The following is a 22,198-nucleotide window of genomic DNA, read 5'->3' as shown; positions in this document are numbered from 1 at the left end:
AGGGGCAGGGGCAGGGGCAGGGGCAGGGGCAGGGGCAGGGGCAGGGGCAGGGGCAGGGGCAGGGGCAGGGGCAGGGAGAATGGTCTGGGGGGTAGGGATGGAGCAAATGGTCAGGTGGTCTTGGGTTTGCTTCATTCCCCCAACCCCTAGACAGGGTTTCTCTGTGTAGTCCTGGCTGTCCTAGAACTCACTCTGTGGATCAGGCTGGCCTTGAACTCACAGAGATCCACCTGCTTCTGCCTTCTAAGAGCTGGGATTAAAGCTCGTGTGCTACCATGAGCTGGCTGGGTTTGCTTTTGTATGGTGACTGAGCAACTTCTCCACAAGCCGTCATTGTTCACCTTTAGCTGCTACCATTGTCTGCCACTGGGTCCAGCTGGTTCTTCCCCATGTGACTACGGTGGAGTTGGGTGGGTGGAGGAAGAGGATTCAAACGGTAGGTCTGTGCTTCCCCCAGCTTACCTTCACATGGGCTCTGCGTCTGTCTAGGTGTGGCCATCAAGATCCCCATTGTCTGCGTGGTGTTGGAGGGTGGCCCTGGCACTCTGCATGTGAGTACTTGCTGCTGTGCAGTGTGGGGCTTGGATGCTGCTGTGCAGGGAGGACTGGTAGGTGCTTTGAGGGAGGACTGGTAGGTGCTTTGGCTAGAATCTGAAGCCATCACTGAGAACACACAAAGCATGCTGTCCTCAGGATATGGAGGAGAAGGAATCCACCACAGGACAGGGATGTTTCTAGGTAGAAGAGGAGGCATGTGATGGGTAGACCCTCCTGTGGGAGAGGTGGCTTGGCTTTAGCTCAGGTCATTGTGGGTCTACTGGCTCTCTTTCCCATGACCTCTCTAGGCTTCCACCCAGTATCCCAAGCACTACTCCCCAAGTACAGGCCCCAGCCCCAGTCCAGCTCCTGGAGTTGAGATCTGGGGTTTTCCTCATGGTTCTTGTATCCCTCAGGTTTTGGTCATTCTGGATCCACACAGCATCCCTGTGAATGCGTCTGGCCGATGGCTATGCCACACACCCTTTGTACTAATTAGTATTAGGTGTTGAGTGACAAGCCTGAATCAGGTGTATCAGTGGTACACCTTGTCCTTGTGTGATAGCAGCAGCTCTGTGGTGTGCACCAAACCATTGGAAGCTTCCAGAAAGTTCCAGCTTCATAGGCTCACTCAAGTTTAGTAGCAAGTGGGATGCAAGCTGCTATTGAATAACGTTCTATTCTAAATTTGTGAGACCTGGGTGAGAACTCTAGCCAGCTCACACTTGGTTCTGGTTTTACAGACCATCTACAATGCCATCACCAATGGCACGCCCTGTGTGATAGTGGAAGGCTCCGGCCGAGTGGCCGACGTCATCGCTCAGGTGGCCGCTCTGCCTGTCTCTGAGATCACCATCTCCTTAATCCAGCAGAAACTCAGCATCTTCTTCCAGGAGATGTTTGAGACTTTCACAGAAAACCAGATCGTGGAATGGACCAAAAAGGTGAGGGTCATATGCATGTGATCACCAGGCTGACTCCCAGACACACCAGGACTCCAGAGACCCAAAATGGGTCAGAGTGGGTGCATGATTGGATTTGCAGATGGTGGGAGGCTCTGAGCCCTAGAAGAGAAGAGGTAACCTGGTTGGGCACTGCGAGTTTGAAGCATGTGACGGACAACATGCCACAGGAGAACTGGATTTTGAACTCTACTTGTAGAATGCTGAGACCCTTCTGGGACACTTCAGCTTGAAAGTGCTGTTCTGGGACCCAGAGACTGTTGGAATAGAAGGGTGTGGTACTTGAAGAGGGCCAGGAAGCACAGGATGAACCTTGCCTGAGATACCTGAGGAGCTTACTGGCCACAGTAGTGAGTGGTCCAGCCTTGTTTCATCATAAGGAGTGACCTCAAAGGTACCCAGCATCCCAGATGCTGGGATTTGGGGTGGTGCCCTGATGAGACCTGCGGAGGCACCAAACAAATGCCGAATGTGTAGCAAGTGTCTACACTTTTGTTATATCCTCTGCAAGGCAGGCTGAGTCTCAGAGCTCTGAGCTCACACTCAGAGTTCTACTTACTAAGTGAGATTCTTGGGGTGAGTGTGAGCAGTGCTAGGCTCCAGTCAAGCCAAGTTTAGGTCCCACCAGCCATAGGCCACAGGGACACCTAGAGCTAGCTACACCGGAGTCATGGAGAGGCTTGGGCTCCTGAACAGGAGCTCTCTGACTGGGTAGCTTAGGGAAGCACGGAGACCTCATTTTAAATTTATCAAGGACTCAAGTGGCCTTGTTTGGTGTGGATGCTGTGATAGTTTGTATATGCTTGGCCCAGGGAGTGGCACTATTAGGAGGTGTGGCCCTGTTGGAGTGAGTGTGTCATCGTGGGTGTGGGGTTAAGACCCTCATCCTAGCTGCCTGGAAGTCAGTATTCTGCTAGCAGCCTTCAGATGAAGATGTAGAACTCTCAGCTTCTCCTGCACCATGCATGCCTGGATGCTGCCATACTCCCACCTTGATGATAATGGACTGAACCTCTGCACCTATAAGCCAGCTGCAATGAAATGTTGTCCTTTTAAGAGTTGCCTTGGTCATGGTGTCTGCTCACAGCAGTAAAACCCTAAGACAGATACTCTGAGGATTATCCAGTAAGGAAACAATGTGAGTTCTGTGAGCTCCTCATCTCCTTCCCTTATCCCCCCTCACCCCAGCCTCCCCAGTCTGGAAGACCTTTGCTTCCCTGTTGGGTGTGCTATGAGCTGTTGGGCAGGCCAGGAGCCTTTTCTCAGTAATATAATAAATTATTCAGGCAATTCAGAGAACTGAATTTAATCTCTCTCTTTATCCAAAAGTATTTTTGTTACATTTAGTTGTGTGTGTGTGTGTGTGTGTACGTGTGTGCATGCTCACACGCTGGTGCCACAATGCACACATTATGGATATTAGAGGACACTTTGTATGAATCAGGTCTTTCTTCTACTGTATGGGTTCTAGGAGATTGAAGTCAGGTCATCATCAGGCTTGGTGGCAAGTGCTCCTACCGTGCCTGCACCTGCCCAGACTGGGGCATATGGCTCTTAATCCCTTTTGATCTTCAAGGAGGCAGAGTATCTCACTGAAATCCATTCACTGCAGATCCAAGATATTGTCCGGAGGCGGCAGCTGCTGACGATCTTCCGGGAAGGCAAGGATGGTCAGCAGGATGTGGATGTGGCCATTCTGCAGGCATTACTGAAAGGTGAGACTAGGGTCAGGGTGGGTGGGGGAGGGGAAGGGAAGGGGAGAGACCAGAACACATGGGTTCAGGATGAACGTCAGCATCTCAGTCAGGTGTGGCAGCTGCCCTGCCATGCCCTGCACACCCCTGTCACCCAAGAAACACAGCTAACACCCAGTGAGTTGAAATCAGTCACCCACACCTATTCCATTACACTTAAACTTTTCAGAGGAGACAAATCTTGAGAACAACAAGGTGAGGTGACTGTTACCCCATACAAGGGAGTCTCGATAAGATACTATGCCGGGGCTGGAGAGATGGCTCAGTGGTTAAGAGCACTGACTTGCTCTTCCAGAGGTCCTGAGTTCAAGTCCCAGCAACCACATGGTGGCTCACAACCATCTGTAATGGGATCCGATGCCCTCTTCTGGTGTGTTTGAAGAGGGCAACAATGTACTCGTATGCATAAAATAAATAAATAAATAAATATTAAAAAAAGATAATGGGCAGATTTCTGATTAGAGACTTTAGAAAGTGGAAGGCAGAGGGCTGCAAAGTAAAGGAGATAAACAAGGGAATTTGTAACCACTAGACCAGAATTACAAGAAATGCTCAGGGGGCCAGCAGGGAGAACTAAAAGTTATTATCTATTCCACAGAGAGCGATTCATAGCCATAGGAAGAAGTAAAGATCCCAAACTGGCAAATTCACAGGCAGTTAAAAAAACGTTCGAGTCGGTGTAACACTTAGAATTGCAACATTTGCTGGGCGGTGGTGGCGCATGCCTTTAATCCCAGCACTTGGGAGGCAGAGGCAGGCAGATTTCTGAGTTCGAGGCAAGCCTGGTCTACAGAGTGAGTTCCAGGACAGCCCGGGCTATACAGAGAAACCCTGTCTCGAAAACCAAAACAAAACAAAACAAAACAAAACAAACAAACAAAACAAAGAATTGCAACATTTGTTTTCTTCATCACATAAGAGGTTAAGACGGTAACAGTTACTAGTCGAAAGGTTAGTAATTCCAAATCAGGTCTCAGGGCTCATGCTTGCAATCCCAGAACTTCAGAGCCTGAAGCAAGAGATTCACTGCCAAGTTCAAGGTCAGGCTTGGCTATTTAATACTTTGAAGATTAACCTGGGGAGTCTGCAAGAGAGTTTACGAAACATCACTATGGCAAACTCCATTTATAAGAGGGACTTAGAGTAGATATGCATAGAGAAAGAGGTGGAGCCACAGGGTGTGGGTGAGGAAGGGCCAGGAACACATTCCTGGGGAGACATCAATGAACCATCTGCTCACCTCAGATAGGGAACCGAGGAAAGATCAAAGTAACACTACTACCAAACTCCAATTTGGTAAACCAGTGAGTTTATTGAGGTTACTTAGAGGAGTGTGGGTGAGAATTTACTCATAGGAGCATGGATGACTCAGAGGCAGGGGCGTCATCACTGAAAGGCCACTCAAGTATGGGTGACGACTCAGGAAACTGTGTCTCTGGGTCTCTCTGTACCACTTGCAGGCAGCTGCATGGGTGGAAGCATCTCCTTGTCTCAGCATTCCTCTACAGTTTATATAATCCTGGGAAGTAATCCTTGTGAGTTTGGTGAGTTTCAGGGACTTCCTGAGTCTTAATGAGTTTCCTTCCAAGAAGGAGGTTTCAGCTGGAGAAAAGTACTACATAACAGGGGGCTGGGGACCAGCCTGGACAGACGCAGAGTTTCAGTGTGGTTTCAATATGGTTTTTCCTGGAGTACTTCCTGTGGTGTGGAGCATGCTTCATGGCCTCTGTTGTCATTTTCTCTCCTCCTTGGAGACTGATATGAATCCTCTGTCAGTGGTTTGAAGTGGAAAGTCGTTCCTTGGTTTGTGGATTGCAGCCACATTTTCTTCCAGTGGCTTTGAAGAATAGAGGGATTAGCTTTCATGGTTTGTAAGCTTTCCCTCTGTAGTTTATGTTCTCTGTGTCCTGGCTCAGAACTCTGCCTGCCTCAAGGGTGCTGATAGTCACTGATGTCGCTTTACACACCCAGCCTGTCTCAGCACCCTATTGTGTGGTGTGAGGGAGGAGACCAAAGCTGTTTTAGTTTTTCTCCAAATAGAAATAAATGCACAGGCTTGTGGACCTGAGTAAGGCAGAAAAGCTTGGCTGATATGCGTTCCTGAGAATTTGGATGGTATGGCTGCTGCAGAATGGAGACAAAGGTGGTGTGTGTGTGTGTGTGTATGTGTGTGTTTGTATGTGTGTGCATGTCTGTGTGTAAGTGTGTGTGTCTGTGTGCATGTTTGTGTGTGTATGTGTCTGTGTGTGTTTGTGTGTGTGCACACCTGTGTGCATGTCTATGTGTATGTCTGTGTGTGTTTGTGTGTCTCTGTGTGTGTGCATGTATGTGTTTGTGTGTATCTGTGTGTGCATGTATGTGTGTATTGTGTGTCTCTCTGTGTGTGTATGTATGTGTATATGTATATATATGTGTGTGTGTTGGCTTTTGAAATTCTGCTTTGCATGTTAATGTAGATGAATGCTTTTTAGATTCCTATATATTCTTTTATCGTGACTTATGCTGTGGTCCACCTGTCACAGAGGGACTTGACATGCCCGGAAGGTAACCCAAAGTGGGGAGATGGGCAAACTAAAGTTCACCCTGAGATTCTCTGAGCCTAACAGTGATTAAATGTACTTCCCAAGGTGGGTGTCAGTACTGAGCTCTGAGTTCGCCTTGAAATCTTTATGGGAACTAGAATTCCTAGACAACTCCTGAGCCTGGCACCAAACAAGCCTCAGGCAGAGGTACCTGACACACACTGTCACCCACAGCCTCTCGAAGCCAAGACCACTTTGGCCATGAGAACTGGGACCATCAGCTGAAGCTGGCTGTGGCCTGGAACCGCGTGGACATCGCTCGCAGCGAGATCTTCACCGACGAATGGCAGTGGAAGGTGGGGTGTTGTGTGCAAATGGGGGTGTGTTGTGTGCAAGTGGGGTGCGTCATGTGCAAATGTGTGTGTGTGTGTGCGTGCAAGTGAGGCGTGTGTGCATTTCTGCAGGGTTCCAGCTCTGCCTTGGGACTTTGACCAGGCAGGCTCCAGCCTTCAGGACAGATATCCCACCAGCCTCTCCTAGGGGCCTGAGCTCAGAGTTCCAGGAGGTGCTGACTTAGTGTGAGCATCACTGAGCAGTGCTCCCTCTCAGCCCGCAGATCTGCATCCCATGATGACGGCTGCTCTCATCTCCAACAAGCCTGAGTTCGTGAGGCTCTTCCTGGAGAATGGGGTGAGGCTGAAGGAGTTTGTCACTTGGGATACTCTTCTCTGCCTGTACGAGAACCTGGAGCCGTCCTGCCTCTTCCACAGCAAGCTGCAGAAGGTGCTGGCAGAAGAACATGAGCGCTTAACCTACGTACCTGCGAAACCCCGGCTGCACATGCATCACGTGGCCCAGGTGCTGCGAGAACTCCTGGGGGACTCCACGCAGCTGCTGTACCCCCGGCCCCGGTACACTGACCGGCCACGGCTCTCGCTGCCCATGCCGCACATCAAGCTGAACGTGAGTGCTGGGAGCGTGGGCGCTAGTGATGGCTGGATGCTGGTGTCAGTGGTGTCAGTGGTGCAGGGACATGCTGGTCACGTGCAATGTCTGGCTTCCTGGCGGACGGGCATTGTGACCTCAGCTGGGTTGTGAGCTCTTACAAAGTCATTAGAAAAATGAATTGCTAAATGTGTAGGGGGTGCAGGGGAGCAGTGGGGGTGGGGTGGGGGATGCCTATAATTTCAGTTCTCAGGAGGCTGGGGTAGGAAGATGAAGAGTTCGAGGCTAGCCTGGGCTACATGATGAGGTAGTCCACTGAGGTAGTCTCAAAGAAAGAAAGGGAGAGAGAAAAGAGAAAAGCAGAACCAGTTAGCCATGCAAACAAGCCCAAAACAATGGACTCTGCACTCTGTCCTGGAAGGTATGGGCTATTTGAAATATAGGACTTAAACAGTAGCAATTTATTTTCACACAGTAATGGAGGCTGAGGTCTGAGGACAGCGACAGAACTGGTTCCTGCAGAGACAGACCTCTCTCCCTGTCCTGCAGGAGGAGACTCTTGCTGAATCTTTATATGGGAAAATGGTTGGAAATACCATCCTCACTTAAACCCCAAAGGCACTCCCTCATCTCATCAGCCAGGATAAATCGCCAAGGTGTCTTGTCTTTGAAGTTCCACACTGCAGGTTTAGGCTTTAACATAGCACTTTCAGAGGGGCTCAGTTTGCTTGTAACACCCCCTTTCTAAAGCTGGGAAGACAGAGGTTTCTCAGGGAGAGCACCTCCTCTCTATGCCGAGCCCCCAAGTCTCACTATGTGCCTGGACTGACAGGAAGCACCGTGTGCCTTGCTAAGGGAGGTGTGGCATTTACACATGCACTTTAGCTGGGGTCGGCATCAGGAGGACTTCATGCTTCGCTTCTGTTTATGTCTGGAGTCTGGTGAATTGGTGTACATGTGTGTGCATGCATGCATGCCTGTGTGCTGTATATGCATTTGGACCTGTGTGTGTCTGTACATGAAGTTGATGTTGGGTAGCTTTACCGATTGTTACCACCTAATTTTGAAGATAGGGTCTCTTACTGATTCTGTAGTTTTCTGTTTCAGCTAGCCTGACTGGCCAACTCTGGGAGTCCTCCTGTCTCTGCTGCTCAACCACCATGCTTACTCACTTTTTTTCCACGTGGGCGGTGGGGATCTGAACTAAGCTCCTCGAGTTTATACGGGAAGCTTTTTAACCACTGATCCATCTCCTCAGCCCCCCAGTGAATCATTTAATTACATTCCCAAGAGTGATGTGTGTCTTCTCTCTGTGGCATCATAAGACAAGACACACACTGCCCACCACCTTGGGGGTCTGATGCTGGGGACGTCTATGAGACATGGATTGTTCTCTGCCTATCAGGTGCAGGGAGTGAGCCTCCGGTCTCTCTATAAGCGATCAACAGGCCATGTTACCTTCACCATTGACCCAGTCCGCGACCTTCTCATTTGGGCCATCATCCAGAACCACAGGGAGCTGGCGGGCATCATCTGGGCTCAGGTACCAGGCCCGGCTTAGTTGCAATATCTCGACTGGTGGTCTGAGTCAGAGACTCACTTCCCATGACAAACAATAGCTCATGGCTGTCATGGCACAGTTAAGATCTCTAAGCCAGAGAGGACTGGAGTGCCTAGAAGTGAGGAACAAGAAACTTTGGTGGAAAAATAATTCTTAAATACAGAAAGAAAATGAAGGAGAGATAAGGGCCCTATAAGCAATCTGTTGTGGTTAGTTTCAGGGCTTATGATGTAGGCAGCGTTGTTCTCTATGACTTTCCCAGGCTCCTTTCTATTAGTCATACCCATTAGGGAGACAAGCACATGATACCCATGGGTCTGTCCAAGAGGCTGCCATCAGAAGAGTTACGTGTTAAAGTGGCGTGACTCAAGTTGTTTATATGAACAGGACCCACACAAACTTGGGATCCTAAGTAGCTCCGTTCACTAGCACAGGTTTCTGGAAGCAGGGCGGGTAAACCTAGCTAGTCCCCTGGGTCCTCACAGTGTCCTTCTGTCCCAGAGCCAGGACTGTATCGCCGCAGCACTGGCCTGTAGCAAGGTCCTGAAGGAGCTGTCCAAGGAGGAGGAGGATACAGACAGCTCTGAGGAGATGCTGGCACTGGCAGATGAGTTTGAGCACAGAGCTATAGGTAAGCCTCCTGGGGCCACCTGCACTGTCACCAGCATCTTTATCTCAGCATGTCAGCTCTGATGTTGTTGATTACAGCCTTTGTCCATGATCTAGATGTTTCAGGACACTTCCGATATATTAGCCTTGCCTTTGCTTCGGGTATCACTTGAAGGGCCGTCTCTCTGATTGTCCCCAGGTGCTGAGTATGTCTTCCTCTTCTCCTCAGGTGTCTTCACTGAGTGTTACAGGAAGGATGAGGAAAGAGCCCAGAAGCTGCTTGTCCGTGTGTCCGAGGCCTGGGGGAAGACCACCTGCCTGCAGCTGGCCCTAGAGGCCAAGGACATGAAATTCGTGTCTCACGGAGGCATCCAGGTGATTCCCTGAGGGCCTGCTCCTAAGCCAGGTGCTTCGGTGGGCATAGCTCCAATGACATGGCTGTTCCCAGCAATGCAACTCTTTGAAGACTGGGAGAGTACCTGGTACTTAGCCATAGGCGGATGGACGGGTACTTGTCTCCTGGTTTGGGGATAGGCAAGCTGGCACACAGCAAAGTAAGTGTTTGGTGGCCCTGGAAGCAGCAGTTCAAATGTCAGGTGGCCCTCTGTGTAGTTTCTAAGAGCCCATGCCACCTAAGGGGTCTCAGGAAGAACAGAGGGACAGTGTAGCCTTCATGGAACCTTAAGGACCAGGGAACATAGCCCTTTATTGATTGGCTATTCTTAGAGCACAGCCCCATGCTGTTATCATGATCATGGAGCTCCATGTGTCCCTGGCTGTGCAGAACTGGGGATAACCAGGGGGGAATCCAACCTGGCCCATGGCACTGAAAAGGGTCTACTTATGACTGCCTGGGATTGTATAGCCTCGGGACCTTGCAGAGATTGGGAATCCTGCAGCTGGAGGAGAGATGGCAGGCAGGAGGGGAGTCAGAGCCCATGTAATAAGTTCTGCTTCTCCACCATGCACAATGGCCTGGCTCCAATCACCCAAACCCCCATTCCTCTGCTGTCTGACAACGGGGTACCTGTCATGCTGGCCACCTGCGGTCAGGGGTTCAGAGCACTGTGGTTATAAGGATGTGACCATTGCTTATCCTTGGGTGGTTGGGGTCTTGGGTGGGTTGGGGTCAGGCCTCTGGGTGCCCACTGTTCTGAGACCCCACCTTGTCTCCAGGCTTTCTTAACCAAGGTGTGGTGGGGCCAGCTCTGTGTGGACAACGGTCTTTGGAGGATTATCCTGTGCATGCTGGCCTTCCCGCTGCTCTTCACCGGCCTCATCTCTTTCAGGTGAGGGGGAGAAACCCCTTAGAATGTACAGGAAATAGAAGGAATACAACCAGTGCTTGGTACCACATTAGGTCAAAATTTCCATGCACCGAGTTTTCTGCTGGATTACTGGATGATGGCAGTGCTGATGAGTCTGTCGCTTGGCCTCAGCTCCATGGCAACAGGAAGCCTGGAGTGGATGAGCGTAGCCTTGGTCTTGCAGCTGGACTGGATGGAAGACTAAAGACCAGGCCTGACTATTCTTCACTTGTTACCTTGGAACACATGGGCTCTTGTTAAGATGTCATCTTTGTTTTGACAGACAGTGCCGCTGGGTTCCCTGGGAATTCAGGGCCAGATACCAAGCCCCAGCCCAGGTGGCCAGTGGGAAGCTCTCTTATAGACATAGGTTACATGGTCCATTACCTTCTCACAGCCTGACTGTTGGAAATGTGTCCTAGGGGAAACTGAGGCACTGAGGAGCAGCCTCAGTCTGCCCTGCCTTCTGGATTCCCACCCTGCACAAACCTAGGAGGACCAGAAGTCAATCTCATCCTGCCTGGGGTCATGACCTTTGTAGTGTCTTCCCCTTTCCTGAGAGGAACAGAGCTGAGCCTGTGTTTCCAATAGCAGCTGTGGCAAGAGGCAGCACATCAGAGCACAGGTCTTAGGTCTTGGTCACCCTGTTAGACTGACCCTTAAGACAGTAATGGTAGCTGGTTCTCATTTGTGGGGGCACCTGAGGCCTGAGAGATCCTCTAAAGCTAAGAGCACTGCACAGGGAAAACCTAGCCCAGGTCAGGCTCATGACCAAGCATGGCCCTGGATAGGAGCTGTGATGTCCACAGGATGTACCGAGATTTGATGTATAGAGAAACTTTTTGGGCCTATTGGAGGTTTAGGGTCTTTACTGTCAAGGCTGTCCTGCTGGCCTGTCTATAACTGCTAAGTGACCTTGGGTATCAGGAGAGATGATCCTTTCTTAGTATATTTGCCCCTCGAGCCAGGGTGAGTGGGGATCCCAGGACCAAAGTCTGTGGGGGTGTCACAGTCACCTGATATGTCTTCTCCTGCAGGGAAAAGAGGCTGCAGGCCCTGTGTCGCCCAGCCCGGGTCCGTGCCTTCTTCAATGCGCCTGTGGTCATCTTCCATCTGAATATCATCTCCTACTTTGCCTTTCTCTGCCTGTTTGCCTACGTGCTCATGGTGGACTTCCAGCCGTCACCATCCTGGTGCGAGTGTCTCATCTACCTATGGCTCTTCTCCCTGGTGTGCGAAGAGACGCGGCAGGTGCTCATTGCTCCCCCATCAAGTGTCTGTTAACAACTGAGCCTTACTCAGCCCCCCACCCAGCCCCAGGTTGCTGGGCAGAACCCCAGGAGGCAGGTACCTACCCCTGCACTTGGGAGCTTTGCCTCCATGGCTGCCTTGTCTGAGGCTGGGCTTCTGGACCTTTCCAAGGCAAACCACACATGACTCACCTCCGTTTCCAGTGCTGCCAGAGGTTGAGCTGGTTCTGGGTGGCCCAAGGTCTCCCACCTGCGTAACCACATTCCATGGCCACCTATGAGTGAGCGTGTCTCCCCTCAGTGCCAACTGTGGGGCTCTGTGTGATCACTCACAAAAGATCTGGGCTGATGGAGAGCCATAGATGTGGTTGTGGTTCATTCTACACAAAAGGCTTAGAGTAAAACGTGCCAAACACAGAGGTACCGGTCCACCCAAGGACTGCTGACTCCGAGTATCCAGAGGCAGGGGCAAACTTGATGCTCCCTGCAAGGATGTGTAATGACATTCAGGGCCAGTGCCATTCATGCATCTTCTGCAAGCTACAGGGTCCAGGGTTTGTACTGGGGGCCACAGACATGACTGTCCTCACGGCTGATCTGTCTCTAGCCCCCTTAGAGTCAAACCAGTCCTGAGTAGACTATATGACAACCTGGATAGGCTCCCACTCCTGATAGATAGAATGCTACTGTGAGGCTGGATGTTCCAGGGACTTGAGATCACCTTCCAGGATAAATGGCCATTGAACAGACTAACCTTTCACTCAGTTAGGGTCCCACTGTATCCTTGTGGTACCAGGTGATATTGGGGGAACAACATCCTATTGGGAGACTCAAAGAAGAAAGAGGAAACCCCAAGAAGGGACTGTGGGGCTGGAGCTGGATGAGGCTAGAGCAATGTTGAGGCTCTGAAAGTTTGGGCCTCCTCAGCCTCTGTACCTCTGTAGCCAGACCCTCCATGAGAATCATAGCTGATTCTCCTTCTTCTTCTTCTTCTTCTTCTTCTTCTTCTTCTTCTTCTTCTTCTTCTTCTTCTTCTTCTTCTTCTTCTTCTTCTTCTTCTTCTTCTTGTTTTTCGAGACAGGGTTTCTCTGTGTAGTCCTGGCTGTCCTGGAACTCACTTTGTAGACCAGGCTGCCCTCAAACTCAGAAATCCACCTGCCTCTGCCTCCCAAGTGCTGGGATTAAAGGCGTGCGCCACCACCGCCTGGCTAGGATCAGAGCTTCTATGTCCCCTGAACTCACTTCACACGGCAGCCCCAAGATAGAGGGCTGTGTGTCTTAGAATCTGTCCCTCAGGCCTAGGGAAAGGACATGCCTTTGTTGGGGATGTGGTACCAGAAAAGGGTGAGGATTACTGCCAGGCAGACTGTGTGAGGATCCTGGGGTCTCTTCCAGGCTCCCCGTTTCTGGGCTGTCTCAGGAAGTAGGCACCATTCTGGACAGAGCAAAGGTCCTTGTGGGAAGTGCTGGTAGGGACGAGGGAGGTTCTCTTGCATGCATAAGCATGCACTTGTGCGTGTGTGCACACACACACACACACACACACACACACACACACACACGCTCATTCACACATGTTCATGTACACACATGTACACGCAGGCTTAATAGCATCCCTGGTCTATAAGAGACTAGCAATGAAGTCTGGTAGGAACTTACCGCTGTTTTTTCCATTCATTGGACTTGTTGAGTCCCAAGATCCACCCTGTGTCCCAGTGGCCCCCACCATAGTCAAGATCTCTCCACGAAGGGCTTCTCTTATGTGGCACCGATGGAGATGCTGGGCTTCCCTTAACTGTGGTCTCCTCAGTAGCTATTCTACGATCCCGACGGCTGCGGGCTGATGAAGATGGCGTCCTTGTACTTCAGTGACTTCTGGAACAAACTGGACGTTGGGGCCATTCTGCTCTTCATAGTAGGGCTGACCTGCCGGTGAGTAGCCAGGGTGCCCCTGCCTTTTCCCTGCATAGCACCTGAACCCAGCCAGTTTAAGAGAAGGTGGGGAGCTGGCTTGATCCCCGACAGGTGATCTCTGAACCCCCCAACTCTTGCCTGTCTGTGGATGGCCCAGACCATGCCTGCCCTTGGCACTGATGGAGAGATGGCGTTGGAGTGTGTGACTGCTCTTTATTGGTCTTGGGTTGCTCTCATACGCAGGGGCCACCAGTTATATTGTTTATCTGAGCTTTTCAGACACAGGGTCTCCCCTTTGTCCCTTGCTGCTGGGTTACACTCCACTCATGACAGTTGTGTATCTGAGACGTGGTGGCCCGCTCCCTTCTTGAAGTGGGACAGGTATGGCCAAGGCTCCTCAATTATTTCTTGGATGTCCTTGTACCTGAGTTTTTAGACTCTACTGAAGTCAGCTCAGTTCTCTGTAGATAGTCTGCCCTTGACATCGCCCTCACCTCCAGAGCCCTGTACCTCTAAGGACCCCAAGCTAGGGAGAGGTTTTGGAAACCTCTGCCTCCTGGCGTGCAGAGCCTGAGGTGGTACCCTGCCTACAGGCTCATCCCAGCGACGCTGTATCCTGGGCGCATCATCCTGTCTTTGGACTTCATCATGTTCTGCCTCCGCCTCATGCATATCTTCACTATCAGCAAGACATTGGGGCCCAAGATAATCATCGTGAAGCGGATGGTGAGGGCACAAGGGGCTGACCTGGGAGGGTCTGGAACCCATGGCCACTGTGAGGGAAGCTGAGAGCTGTGCGCATCATGAGGAATGTAGAAAGGGGCAGAGCTTACCGTTTGTATTAGGTCTTGCCTCTGCCTCATCCCCAGAATCTATGAACATCCCTCATACTGTTGTCTGGATGCCGCTTCCTCCTGGCTGCCTTCCATGTCTCTCATTTCACAGCCCCAGCATGGAAGCCATTGTCGTTCAGAATGCAAACCCTTTATTCTCCGGGTCAACATTGATCCCACTCCATGTCTTGGGGTACCCCCCTATGAAGATGTCAGTGTGCTCTGTGGGGTTGCGTGGAGGCCCTGGGAGACCTCCCCAGCATCCAGCATCCTGCATCCGTATCCAGGTGATAGTGGGGAGAGGGCATCCAGGGTGCAGCCCGTTGTTTCTCTCTCCACAGATGAAGGATGTCTTCTTCTTCCTCTTTCTCCTGGCGGTGTGGGTGGTGTCCTTTGGAGTGGCCAAGCAGGCCATCCTCATCCACAACGAGAGCCGCGTGGACTGGATCTTCCGTGGGGTTGTCTATCACTCTTACCTCACCATCTTTGGGCAGATCCCAACCTATATTGACGGTAGGAGCCAGGTTGTGGGTATCTAAGGGGCAAAAGGAATGGAGATGAAGAAGAGGAGTGCCCTAGGACTCCCGAAGAGTCCAAGGTTGCAGGAGGAGATGGGGTTCATTTCCAGCCAGGCTGTGTGGCTTTCTAAGGACCGGGAAAGTCTGGGGCTCCATTGGGTCAGCTTGCCTTAGATGCTGATAGTCCTCAGGAGAGAGTAAAGGCTATCCTGCAATTCCCCACCGATGAGAAGCACGTGAGCAGGAACTTAAGCTAAGCCAGAGATGTACGGGGCACAGCTGACAGTCACCCGATCCCCCTTTCCCTCACCCCTATAGTCAGAATTTACTTCTTACTCTCTGACAGAAAGATGACTTTTGTGTGTATGTGTGTGTGTGCATTTGTGTGTGCATATGTGTGTTTTGTCCATGTGTGTGTGTGTATGCCTGTGTATCTGTGCTCGTATGTGAGCCCGAGTGTGCGTGTACATGTATGAATGTGAGCGTGTGTATGTGTGTAGGTGCACACGTGTGTGAGGGCATGTGGTGTCAGAGGGCAACTTCGGGTGTCATTTTGCAGGAGCCACCCACCTTGTTTGTTTTTTACATTTTCCTTAATTTCTTTTCTACCCATATGAGTGTTTGAGTGTTCACATGGCTGTGAGCATCTATGTGGGTGTTGGGAATCGAACCCAGGTCCTCTGGAGGGACTCTTAATTAATTGAGCCATCTTTCCAGTCACTCTTTTTTTTTTTTTTTTTTTTTTTTTTTTTTTTTTTGAGACAGGATCTCCCAGCGTTCTGGAACTTGCCTTGTAGACTAAACCATTTGAGCAGAGTCCCAGGGATCCACCTTGGCTCTGGTCTTGAAAATGTGAGAGATAACATCTGGCTTTTGACATGTGTTTTTGGGATTGAACACAAGTCCTCATGCTGTGAGGGAAGTATTTTACTATTCCCCAGTCCATATGCATTTTTGTTTTGTTGTTGCCGTTGGTTTTAACCAGCACCCTTCAGGTGGATGTCCCACATCACAGCTACCCACAGAAGGTCCACACGTGACACATGAACAGTGTCGTACAGAAGCTAGCTTCAGACCCCATCCCATCAACAGCTGCTGCCCTCCTCCCTCAGTCCCACAAAGCCCCCCTCTGCTGCTGCTCATACATTTACCCTCCGGTTAATGGCTGCATCTGGCTTCATCACCCAGTGTCACGTTCAGGGTTCCCCAGGGGTGTAGCAGCTATCAACAAGCACTTTATTCAATTTTATCAGTAAGTTGTATTTCTCAGCATGGACGGGTTATCCATAAGCTGGGACCACTTGCATTCGATCTGGGTTTTGGCTACTGTGGCTGCTACTGGCGTGAACACGTGTGTCTGTGCTCCTGTGTGGGTGCGGTTAACTCTGTGAACATGCCAAGTTGTTTCCACGGAGGGTACGTGCTTCAGTTTCTTCACACTCACACTTGTGACTGTCGGGTGGGTGTAGCCGTGTCTTCCTTGTGGATTTGATTGATATTTCTCTAATGGCTTCTGTGGACGTATTTCCACGTGCTTACTTACTGGACCATTTGTGCAGCTTCTTAGGAGAAATATCTATTTCTATCCGTTGCTCATTTTCCCCTCTTCCATTATATTTTTTTATTATTGAGCTTTTAAGACTTTTATCGTAGGGCTAGTTTGCATCATTTTCTGTTATGACAGAGCTTTCTCTGAAGCATAGAATTTTAATGAGGTGCAGCTTGATTTAGAAAATCTCCACTGTATCACAGTGGAGAAGTCACTGCCGAACCCAAGACTTGAAAGGTTTACGAGTGTGTTCGTCTTGTGAGGGTTTATAGCTTTTGATCATTCCTTTGGCCTCTGACCCATTTGCAAAAGACTAGCATCTAGCCCCACCCCATTGGTGACACTGTCCTGGCCCCCTCTGCAGCCACGGGTCTGCTTTATCTACACACGTCTGTGTGTGAGATAAGGGTTGTTATTTTGTATGTGTTGGTGGCTGGGCGGTGGTGGCGCACATCTTTAATCCCAGCACTTGGGAGGCAGAGGCAGGCAGATTTCTGAGTTCGAGGCCAGCCTGGTCTACAGAGTGAGTTCCAGGACAGCCAGGACTACACAGAGAAACCCTGTCTCGAAAAACAAAAAAATAAATAAATTATATAAAAAAGATTCTATATGTATTGGTGTTTTGTTTGCATGTATGTCTGTGCATGATGTGTGCTTAGTGCCCAGGGAGGCCAGAGGAAGGCACCAGATTCCCCAGAAATGGAGTTACAGATGGTTGTGGCTGCCATGTGATTGTTGGGAATTGAACCCACATCCTCTCAAAGAAGATCCAGTGCTGTGTCTTCAGCCCCTGTGGGTAGGCAGGTCTCACTGCATAGCCCCCAAAACTGTCAGTGAATCCCCTGCCTCTGCTTCCCCAGTACTGTCACTTTATGCATCACCGGGCTTGGCAACAGTCATTCTTTCCAAAGTGGCTGTCCCTTGTCCCAGCAGCATTTGTTGACAAGCATCTCTCACTGAGTTGTCCTGGCTCCCTGTGAAAGTCTGGAGCTGTTGAGTTCATTCTGGGGTATGGTCTTCTTTTTTAGTGCGTGTTGCTGTTATTTTTTCTTTTCTTTTTATTTTTTATTCCTTTTTTTTTTTAGATTTAGTTTATTTTTAATGTGTGTGTGTGTGTGTGTGTGTGTGTGTGTGTGTGTGTGTAGGATAGTAGTGCCCCAGTGTCTAATTCCCCAGGAGCTGGAGTTATAGCCATTGAGCGCCACCTGGAGTGCGTACTGGGAACTGCGCTTGGGTCCCCTGGAAGGGCAGTCCTCTTATCTGCTGAGCTGCCTCTCTAGCCCCCAATTATTTCTCTTAAAATCCTTTCCTTCTAATTAAACTTCTCAGGATCAAGACCCATGCACTGATGACTGTAGCCATGAGAAGTGCCCTGGGGGAGAGAGAGAGGTGGATCCTGGAGTGCAGGGTGCCAACCTGGGAGACAGCTCTGGCTCCAGACTCCCCTAAACAACCCACTTCCTGCTTGAGGATATCCCAGTATAGATGGTCCTCTTTTCTGGCTTTGGATCTAGTCAGACACCCAGCCCCTAACTCCTGGGATGCAGGTGTTCAAGCCTGTGGGGACCTTCAGTGACCTAATGGCCAAGGTCCCCGGCACCCAATTCCTGGGAACTGACGGCATGTGGATTTTTGTTGTTGTTGTCTTGGTAACTGACTGCATGTTTTTTTGGTTGCCCCCTCCCATTCACCCAAAGGTGTGAATTTCAGCATGGACCAGTGCAGCCCCAATGGCACGGACCCCTACAAGCCCAAGTGTCCTGAGAGCGACTGGACAGGGCAGGCACCCGCCTTCCCCGAGTGGCTGACGGTCACCCTGCTCTGCCTCTACCTGCTCTTTGCCAACATCCTGCTCCTTAACTTACTCATTGCCATGTTCAAGTGAGTGTGGGCTCCTGTGCAGGGCAGGGCTCTCCTGGGCTGGCGCATGCACAGGCAGTCACGTGACACCCTGATGGAGTGTGTGGGGCCAGCAAGTCATCCTGTTTGTGTCACCGTTCCTAGGGGCCCAGAAGCCCTTGTCTGTTTTATAATGGCGGCACCCAATCTGATTTGTTCTTAATCAGCCCCCATCTTCCTGACTAGCCTAGGCCTGAGAATACGTCACAGCTGCTCAGCTCAGGCAGCCAGAGACACCATCCTGTCACCCATGAGATGCCAGCATGAGAGATGGCTCTGCCAATCTTCCATGCTGTCTCCATAAGGCTGGGCTCAGCCCAGACCCTCCCGCCATCCATGCGGTACCTGGTAGAAATGAGACTCTAATGTTTAAAGATTAACCAAAGGCTTTATATGTTTGGTAATGCTCAAATAACATGATGCCCACACAATTAGAAGTGTTAACCAGTTAACTAACCTAGATATAAGTTGTTACCCAGGACTGCTCTCGGTACATGTGTGGTCATCCATGGCGCCTACATCTCAGCCTCCCTAGCTCCTCCTCTTCCTTCCACCTCTTCCTCACCTTACTCCTCCTACCTCAGCTCCTCCCAACTTGTGAGGAAAATACACCCACCTCAATGGTTTGTGTTCCTGAATGAAAGATACACACACACACACACACACACACCACACACACACCACACATACACACACACACACACCACACATACACACACACACACCACACACCACACATACACACACACACCACACACCACACACACACACCACACACCACACACACACACACACCACACATACACACACACATACACACACACACACCACACACACATACACACACCACACACCACACACACACACACACACCACACACACACACACACACACACACACACACACACACACACACACACACACGGCCTTTATAGTTAATATGCCTTAGACAGCACAATTGCTGGGCCACTGCCTACCCTCTGTGATGTTAGAATCTACCTCCCTCCAATATTTCCCAGTTACTACTTCCATATTCTGTTCCACCTGGGCTGCTCTAGACCCAGTTGAACAGTCCTCTGGGTTGCGTTCTTTTGGTCCCTTTACAAGGGGTCTCTGCTTCTCTCTCCTGCACACTCCTCAGGCATAGCATCTCTCCTTTCTCACTTCCTCCTCAAAGTCCCAAGCCCCAGGAACCGTAAATCTTGCCTCTGTTTCTCCTCCACAGCCATTGGCTGCTGGCATCTTTATTTATCAACCAGAATTAACTGGGGGCAGGTTCCCAGAAGCTACGAGCAGATGCTCTCATGTTAACAGTTTTGGGGACCCAATTAGCATTAGACTATAAGCAGCTACATTGGTTCACTGACTCTGGACCCCAAGACCTTCTCTTACTCTGCTAGGGACCAGCTCAGCCATGGAAGGTCTAACCTGCCCACAGTAAAACCCTTGAGCCCTTGGCTCTCCTGTCTTAGCAGACAGGTTCTGGGTGGCTGAGACCTTCGGAAGTCCTGTTGTGGTGTGCACCTGCATTCTTTTCTTACCAGCTGAATTTGGGGGCTGCCCCTTTCATTTTAGAGTATTCTAAACATTTAGAACCACACGTGTTAACTATATCTGAGGTCAGGGTAAGAGATATGGGTAGGGAGTAGTAAGGACTCTGTCCCTTAGACAAGGAAAAGCCATCTGACAAAGCGGTACACGTCCCTTCCCCTGCTCCTGGGTCTCCATGTCAGACTTGGGTATCTGAAGTACCCATGACACCATCTTATGCTTATCCAAATCACTAGGTACATACATTAGCTCTGTCTAGCCCCTCCCAGATGCTGCCATCATCGCTTATTCCTGAATACAGATCTAAAATCCAGATGATTTCCTGTCCCTTACCTGCTCCCAGAAGCTGGCTGCCTCCCGGCGTGCCTTCTGCTCACCTGCTGCTGCTATTCCAGGCTGGACTGCTGGGTCCCACAAACATTCTGATACATACATACCTACCTCTGCCTCCCACCAGCTACACCTTCCAGGAGGTGCAGGAACACACAGACCAGATCTGGAAGTTCCAGCGGCACGACCTGATTGAGGAGTACCACGGCCGGCCCCCAGCCCCTCCCCCATTCATCCTCTTCAGCCACCTGCAGCTCTTGATCAAGAGGATTGTCCTGAAGATTCCCGCCAAGAGGCACAAGCAGCTCAGTGAGTCCCCTTGTCCCCAAACCGCAGTCCCACTATCCTGGGTGCAGGCGTGAGTGTGAGGTTTCCTCCAGAGCCCTGGACCGTCAGTAGGCATGCTAAGTTCTCATGCTGGTGGGCTATCCCTGTACCTGACATGAGTCAGCAGTTCCCTGGGCCTGGAGATGCGGTGATAGACCCTTTCCATGGGGGCTCTGGGTGAGTTGTCGGGTCCTTGTTAACCCTATCCTGTCTCCAGAGAACAAGCTGGAGAAGAATGAGGAGGCAGCCCTCCTGTCCTGGGAGCTCTACCTGAAGGAGAACTACCTGCAGAACCAGCAGTACCAGCATAAACAGCGGCCAGAGCAGAAGATCCAGGACATCAGTGAGAAGTACAGAGGCCGAGAGCGACCCTCCAGGAGGGCCACCCTTAAGGCCATGCCCCATAGTTCCAAAGCCATCCTAAGCGTGGTCCCATGGGGGAGGGCCCATGCTCAACTTGTGGGAGAGAAAACTGGATGTCCTTGTGCCCAGACAAGCAAACAGGGCACTTGATTGTGATGATGAAGGTGGTGATGATGGTGGTGATGGTGATGATGATGATGGTACTGATGACGGTAGGGGTGGTAATGGTGACAGTGTTGATGTGACATAGCGACAATGGTATTAGTGCTGGTGGCCATGGCGACTGTAGTGCTGGTGATGGTGATGATGTTGGAGATGATGGTGTTGAGATTAATGGTTCTGTTCCAGATAGTGCTGGTAGCTATGGGGACAATGACAGTAACACTGAGGAATCTCAATGAGCCAGCTGACGACTACAGCTCCTTCTACCTACTATGGTGAGGGAGGTAGACAAAGGTGTGCCGATTGCTTGAGTTTGGGTACAATGACATCCTTGGGTGTTAGTCCTTGGAATGCCCTCTGCAGAGAACAGCCCTCCCTGCCATTGCATTAAAGAGTCAGCCCCGCTTCTGTATTCTCTGTCCTTACCTGTAATTCTGAAGGCTGACGGGCAGGTTGCCTGGTGTGTTGGCTGATGGTTTTGTGACTGAATTGTTTGGCGAGTTGGTCTTAGTTTCACTTGTGGTTTATTGGTAGAATTGGAGGTAAGCTCACTGGTTGGAGAATGTATCAGTTGACTGCTTGGGAGTGGCACTGGTTACTTTCCAGTAGCTGTGATAAAACACCACGACCCAGGCAACTTATAGAAGAAAGAGTTTATTTTGACTTATGGGTCCAGAAGGTTAGAGTCCAGAATAACGGAGACAGCGTGGCAGCGGGTGGCAGGTGTCTCAGCAGGAACACAAAGCGGAGAGCTCATGTCTTGAACTTCCAGCACCAAGCAGAGAGAGCAGATCTCAAAATCTACCTGTGACACGCTTCCTCTAGCAAGAATGGACCACCTAACCCTTCTCAAACAGGATCATCTACTAGGGACCAAATTTTCAAATGCCCAAGACTTGGGGAGGACATTTTTTATTTGAACCATCACAGTACAATATCCAACAGTCCCCCCCCCCCACCATGAGCTTCCCGAGAGCTGGGACAGAATCCTACAGGGTCCCCACAGTAATTGGCCCCCCATCCAAAGCCCAGAGCATGGCAGAAAGTTAGTGAATGCTGTGTGGTCCTTGAGTCACGGATCCTGCCCTGGCTGGCCGGCAGCAAGCTGGGCTGTTGTATTCTTTGCTGACACTACATTTTCATTGTCTTTAAAGGGCAGGTGCCCAGGTCCACGGGGCCTCTCAGCACCTGCTGTTACCTGCATTTGATTTTGAACAGTAGTTGTGCCCACTGCCCAGATACTGGGATGTGTGGCATCCGGGGAGCTTCTGAAATGGGGATTATGTTTGAACACTCCCTCAGCAG

At 50.6% G+C, this 22,198-nt stretch overlaps 1 protein-coding gene across 4 annotated transcripts in view; it reads left to right on the top strand.

Moving 5' to 3' along the window:
• Trpm2 (transient receptor potential cation channel subfamily M member 2) overlaps positions 1-22,198 on the top strand; it is a 54,368-nt gene that overhangs the window by 18,619 nt on the left and 13,551 nt on the right. For 2 of the 4 annotated variants that reach the window (XM_076917057.1, XM_076917056.1), the window contains exons 9-24: positions 490-551; positions 1,281-1,481; positions 3,112-3,214; positions 6,010-6,131; positions 6,385-6,738; positions 8,126-8,263; positions 8,783-8,912; positions 9,120-9,265; positions 10,067-10,179; positions 11,235-11,448; positions 13,261-13,379; positions 13,955-14,087; positions 14,536-14,707; positions 17,959-18,142; positions 20,169-20,350; positions 20,586-20,718. In XM_076917057.1, coding sequence (XP_076773172.1) covers positions 490-551; positions 1,281-1,481; positions 3,112-3,214; positions 6,010-6,131; positions 6,385-6,738; positions 8,126-8,263; positions 8,783-8,912; positions 9,120-9,265; positions 10,067-10,179; positions 11,235-11,448; positions 13,261-13,379; positions 13,955-14,087; positions 14,536-14,707; positions 17,959-18,142; positions 20,169-20,350; positions 20,586-20,718 — 2,506 coding nt within the window. The other 2 variants (XM_076917058.1, XM_076917059.1) reach the window with 2 other exon arrangements.

Source organism: Arvicanthis niloticus, chromosome 20, assembly GCF_011762505.2.
Source record: "Arvicanthis niloticus isolate mArvNil1 chromosome 20, mArvNil1.pat.X, whole genome shotgun sequence".
Classification (NCBI taxonomy): Eukaryota; Metazoa; Chordata; class Mammalia; order Rodentia; family Muridae; genus Arvicanthis; species Arvicanthis niloticus.
Note: the sequence above shows the minus strand (reverse complement) of the source record. Positions and strands in the feature narration are given on the sequence as shown.